The sequence below is a fragment of the Scyliorhinus canicula genome, chromosome 11 (assembly GCF_902713615.1).
Source record: "Scyliorhinus canicula chromosome 11, sScyCan1.1, whole genome shotgun sequence".
NCBI classification, from domain to species: domain Eukaryota; kingdom Metazoa; phylum Chordata; class Chondrichthyes; order Carcharhiniformes; family Scyliorhinidae; genus Scyliorhinus; species Scyliorhinus canicula.
This window is the reverse complement of record NC_052156.1, coordinates 117,536,947-117,543,322: the sequence shown is the minus strand read 5'-3', so window position 1 is coordinate 117,543,322 and position 6,376 is coordinate 117,536,947. Positions and strand designations below refer to the sequence as shown.

At 44.7% G+C, this 6,376-nt stretch overlaps 1 protein-coding gene across 1 annotated transcript in view; it reads left to right on the top strand.

The window, feature by feature from the left end:
- The first annotated feature begins 5,722 nt into the window (after positions 1–5,722).
- Positions 5,723–6,376, top strand: part of LOC119973319 (CD9 antigen-like) — a 41,501-nt gene continuing 40,847 nt past the window's right edge. The window contains exon 1 of the mRNA XM_038811189.1: positions 5,723–6,326. Coding sequence (XP_038667117.1) covers positions 6,264–6,326 — 63 coding nt within the window. The 5' untranslated portion in view covers positions 5,723–6,263. The remainder of the gene's footprint in view (positions 6,327–6,376) is intronic.

The following is a 6,376-nucleotide window of genomic DNA, read 5'->3' as shown; positions in this document are numbered from 1 at the left end:
TCAAGTTTACTGAAAACCTAGAACTTGTTCTGTACAGAAGACATGGAGGAAGTAGTGTCAAAGTTGTCACTTGGTGATTTTAGTAACAGATCTATTGTTTGGACTATTTAAATGCCCCAGAATGACACAGCAAATTTGAATTCACCCAAAATGGGGCGGCATGGGTGGCACAGGGTTGGACTGCTGCCTCACAGTGCCAGGGACCCAGGTTCAATTATGACCTTGGGTGACTGTGTGGAGTTTTCACATGTCAGCATTGGTTTCCTCTGGGTGCTCCAGTTTACTCCCACAGTCCAAAGATGTGCAGATTGGGTGAATTGGCCATGCTAATATTGCCCAAAGGTTAGGTGGGGTTAAGGGGATGGCCGGGAGGGGGGGGGGGGGGGCAGGTAAGGCACTCTACCAGTGCAGACTTGATGGGCTGAATGGCCTCCTTCTACTCTGGACGGATTCTATGATTTTGGTGAAATTCAGTTTTGTGAACAAATATAGATAGCTGCTTGATGGCCGGCACAGACCATAATGGACCAAAGGGCTTCTTTCTGTTCTGTAAAACTCTATGACTCGATAAATTATTCCAATTCAGATTTAGGCATAATTTATAACTTTACATAAATTACCCCTCATGCACCATTTACAGGTTTCTGCAGTTTTCTCTCAACTTGTTTTTAAATATTTTATCAGTTGTTAACGTACATTTCATGTGATTACACTAAGTTGGTAATTGGTTTTTGAAAGAATGAATGTGTTCATGTGACACTTTTTCAGGATATCCTGAAGCAGTATTAGGAAATTAAGGCACTTACGGATGGGCACGAACTGCAGGCCTTGCCAGTAAAGTCCACATCCCATGAAAGATTCTTTTGCAAATTGGATAATTTTACAAGCACAAGTGCTGGAGAATTTTGAAGAGGTAACAGAGAGGTAATGTTGATATGGTGTACATGGGCTTCCAAAAAACATCTGATACAATGCCACAGAACAGTCTTGTGACAAAGTCATAGCTCATGGAATAAAAGGGACAGTAGCAATATGGATGGAAGATTGACTGAGTAATAGGAAACCGAGAGTAATGTCAATAGATATTTTTCAGGCTGGAGCAAGTGTTCGATAACGTACTACTCATAAAGTAGCGTAATAAAATAAGAGCCCATGGTGTTGAAGGTAGTATATAAGCATGGATAGAGGATTGGCTAACTGATAGAATAGAGAGTTGGGATAAGAGAGGCATTTTTAGGAAAGCAATCTGTAATGGAGTGTTACAGGGATCTGTGCTGGGGCCACAATTATTTCACTATAGATATCGGATGGTGATGACCAACACGAGGGGACATAGCTTTAAATTGAGGGGTGGTAGATATAGGACAGATGTCAGAGGCAGTTTCTTTACTCAGAGAGTAGTAGGGGTGTGGAACGCCCTGCCTGCAACAGTAGTAGACTCGCCAACTTTAAGGGCATTTAAGTGGTCACTGGATAGACATATGGATGAACATGGAATAGTGTAGGTCAGATAGGCTTCAGATGGTTTCACAGGTCGGCGCAACATCGAGGGCTGAAGGGCCCGTACTGCGCTGTAATGTTCTATGTTCTATTAATAACTTAGACGAGGTAAGTGATGTTTGCGGATGCCACAAAAATAGGTGGGAAGGCAAGTAGTGAGGACGACATAAATACAGAGGGATAAGGGACGGTTAGGTGAGTGGGCAAAACCTTGGCAGATGGAATATAATGTAGGAAAATGTGTAGTTATGCACTTTGGTAGGAAGAATAAAGGAGCTGAATATTATTTAAATGGAGAAAGACTGCAGAAAGCTGTAACAAAGAGGGATTTGCAGATCCTGATGCATAAATCACAAAAAGCTAGCTTGCAAACTATCTGTCTGATTATGCTCCTGAGAAGCGCTTTGTGCAATTTTACTACGTTTAAAGTGGTGTATAAATGCAAATTGATGCCTTGTTTTATGTTGTCAGGATCATGCTTTAGTCCCCTTCCCAACTCCTAACGAGGCAATAATGGTTTCTTATTGTTAAGACTCCTGTGTCTGCTTTATAGAGGAAGTCGAATAGGAAGAATGAAGGGAAGAGAACTTGTTCATAAGCCATGGGTAGCGTAAGGCACTCACTTTCTGGAATTTACACACCAATTTATATAAATCAATGTGCTCTTAAATTCAGCTCACACAGGAACATCCCTTGTGGAAGCTATCAGAGAATTATACCACATGCTGCAACCTAACCTCCAAGTCATCTCCATAGGCAGTGCATGTATAGCAGCTGTGAAGGTCAACAGTTTGTACTCAACAATACGCCTCTGGGGAAATCAGCAATATTAGTCAGTATCAGTTGTGCACTGATACATCACATCACAGTTTCCTACAATGCCACAGTGGCTACACTTTGTTGGCTGTGAAGCCTGTAGTCATGAAAAATATTATACAAATACAAGCCTTTCTTTCACTCAATGTGATTTTCCCCGAATGGGTGCATTAATAGTCAGTTAGTGGGATTAGCGTCCAGTTGAGGAGGTTGAGCAGGTTCTGGGATTAGCGTCCAGTTAAGGAGGTTGAGCAGGTTCTCGAGGCTGGAGGGCCAACATGAGGTGACTTCCAGGTAACTGAAAGAAGGCACCCCAAAATGGAGATGCCCTCTCTCCAACATGTTTGAATGTAAAATAGAAAACAGATCAAGCAGCCTAGGCCACCATTGTGTGGGCCTGGGCAATTTATCCACAGTGGAGCCTGCAACTGCAGGTAGATTCAGGCATGCAGGGAGGGACAGTCTGGCTGCACCACTAGATCCTCCATATGTTGCTGAGAGGCTGCATCTCCAGGCAACTCAACTGTCACCCTGTCATATGTGGGGAGTTCAAGGTGTATTAGAAAATCCCAGTCAGCCTCTGACACTCAGCCATAATAAGACCATAAGATAGGGGCAGCACGGTAGCACAAGTGGATAGCACTGTGGCTTCACAGCGCCAGGGTCCCAGGTTCGATTCTCCACTGGGTCACTGTCTGTGGAGTTTGCACATTCTCCCCGTGTCTGCGTGGGTTTCCTCCGGGTGCTCCGGTTTCCTCCCACAGTCCAAAGGCGTGCAGATTAGGTGGATTGGCCATGATAAATTGCCCTTAGTGACCAAAAAAGGTTAGATGGGGTTATTGGGTTACAGGGATAGGGTGGAAGCGAGGTCTTAAATGGGTCGGTGCAGACTCGATGGGCCGAATGGCCTCCTTCTGCAGTGTATGTTCTATATAGAAGCAGAAGTGGGACACTCAACCCGAGTTTGCTCACCATTCAATGAGACCATAGCTGATTTGATATAATTCTCAACTCCACTTTCTGATTAAAAATCTGTCTATCCGAACCTTGAACATGTTTAATGACCCAACCTCTACAGCTCTCTGCGGTAAAGAATTCCACAGATTAACTACACCCTGAGCGAAGAAATTCCTCCTCATCTTTGTCTTAAATAGGTGACCTCTTAATCTGGGATTATGCCCTCTGGTCCTAAACTCTCCCTCAAGAGGAAACATCCTTGCAGCATCTACCCTATGAATTCTGCCTCTCGTCTTCGAAACGCCAATGAGTTCAGGCCCAACCTACTTAACTTCTCCTCATAAGAAAATTCCTCCATACCTGGGATCAACCTAGTTGAATTTTCTCTGGATTGCCTCTGATGCCAGTATATCTTTCCTTATGTAAGAGGACCAAAACTGTTCACAGTATTCCAGGTGTGGTCCAACTAGTACCTTGTATCGTTTTAGTAGGACTTCCCTATTTTCATACTCCATTTCCTTTGAAATAAAGGCCAACATTCCATTTGCCTTCCCAATTACCTGCTGAACTTGCATGCTGGCTTTTTGTGATTTTATGCACAAGGACTCCAAATCCCTCTGAGCTGCAATTTTCTGCCATCTTTCTCCATTTAAACAATATTCAGTTCCTTTATTTTTCCTGCGAAAGTGCATAACTTCACATTTTCCTACATTATATTCCATCTGCCAAGTTTGTCCCACTCATCTAACTTGTCTATATCCCTCTGTTGACTGTGTGTCATCTTCACCACTTGCCTTCGCAACTATTTTTTGTGTCACCCACAAACTTGGCAATGGTATGTTCACGTCCCTCGTCCAAGTCATTAATATATATTATTAGGGTAGTACGGTGGTGCAGTGGATAGCACTGGCTGCCTCAGGCGCCGAGGTCCCAGGTTTGATCCCGGCTCTGGGTCACTGTCGACGTGGAGTTTGCACATTCTCCCCGTGTTTGCGTGGGTTTCGCCCCCACAACCCAAAGATTTGCAGGGTAGGTGGATTGGCCATGCTAAATTGTCCCTTAATTGAAAATTTTTTTTAAAAAAATAATAACAAAAAATTAAAATATATTAATAATTGTGGCCCCAGCATGGATCCTTGTGGCCTTCCACTCGTTAAATAAAGGATACCATCCTAAAAATGATCCACATCATCGTTAAATAAAGGTTACCATCCTAAAAATGCTCCTCCTCTCCCATCCTGGACCTCCATATCCATAATGTGTCCATTAAGGAATGAATTGGCTATCTGCCTCCTGCATGCAGATAACCCAACTGCCACCCCAAGGGAACTGGCAGCCTCAGTTCAAATCCTCAACAGGGGCTAAAGATCCAACCCATTATTTGCTGGACAAAACTAGTTCACATTACCCTAGGCTACTGGTGCTAGCACAATTCAGGGCACTGCAGTATTACTTCAAACTCGATTCCCTGAAGTACAAGTAGTTAGTTATATCTTCCACCCTCGTGCTCCCAATTCATCAGTCCCATCGCCTACAGAATACAGGAGAACTAAAAAAATATTACGGTTAAGACTACAGGGATGCTAAATTGGGGCCAGTTAGCTAGAGGTTAGTGTGTGGCTGAGATTAATGTCAACAGAATTAGGTTCAAATCCTGTCCCAGTTAAGATAGAGGCACAACGTCGGCCTTATCACCCAACAGCGGTAAAATATCGTGGCACTTTGCTGCGGCTTGGCAAATAATCAGGCAGAGAACTGAAGAAGAAAGACGTGGGGAATATTTTATCTGGATTTCTTATTTTCATGTCCATATAATAGTTAACAGACCAACCCTTGACCTTCTCACGAGCATGTAAGTACAGGAAACTGGAAATGGGTAGCTGAAGATCACTGAAGACACAGACAGCCCACCATTAAGGAAATGGTCAGCAATAAATTTTTTAAAAAGAGGATTGTACAAGTTTTATTAAAAAATGCTATTTTAACTCTTTACTTCCGAGCAACACTGGGGGCTAGTTTTGCATGGTTAGTGCCCAGTGTGAATAGTAAAGATGGAAAATGGCAAAATGGTGCATAATTTGCGGTCAAAATGAATGTCAGGACGATCAGGCCCTGGCTTTAACAGGGCGTCAAGGGGGCAGCGAATGCCCGGTGACTGCGGAAATCAGGAAGCTGCTGCTCAAGTTGCCCCGACCTCCCACAATCTCAGCATTGAATCACATGCGAGGTCGCTGGGCCCACACTGCACGGGTTAGAAAAGGAAAATAATTTCCACACGTCTGCTTTATATTTTTTTGCAAATCACGCGTTCAATGAGAAAGTGGAACAGAACAGGGGATGTATTTTCCAGGGCGAGGGGCTGGCATTGCCAATGGAATGTATTTCACAAGAGGCATGCGCGTTTCATCAACACCCCCTCCCTCCCCGCCGGGATATTCTTTCCACTCTTTCCCTCAAAAGTCCAGTCCTTCTCATATGATGCACCTCAGATCTAAGACCGACACCAAAACATCTCCATGGAAACTAATCGGAGGGCTGCTGTGGTAGACGTCAGGCGCCGCGCCCTGATTCTTATCTGAGCAGTGAGGAGGAGGGAGTGGTAGAAAGGGTTGAGTGTAGACACAAGCTCTGCAGCAGCACTAACCAGAGGCGGGCTCGCTGTCACACACAGTGTATAAAGTACCTGTCCTGCGAACGATTGACTGTCCAGTGAGAGTCCCCGCCCAAACACAGGCCGCCAGAAAGCGGCAGCTTTATTCCCCACACCTGAGAGCAATCTAGCCAAGGGCGAGGTCGCATTCCTCTGGCGCGTCTGCTGACTCGCCTCCGGAGCAAAACACAGCGAGAGAGAGAGAGAGAGAGAGGAAGAGGAGAAAGAAAATCCACCTCGTAGTCGGAGATTATCCCCAGCTCAAGAAGCAACCTAAAAGAGAAGGGGAAGAAAAAGCCTCTTCGACGTCTGCAAACTCGACCCGTTCCTCAGCATCAAAATGGTGCACGGCGGCATGAAGTGCGTTAAATACCTACTGTTTGGCTTCAATTTCTTGTTCTGGGTAAGTATTTTTGGCTCTCTCTCTCTCTCCCCCTCCCTCTCGCGTCGTCA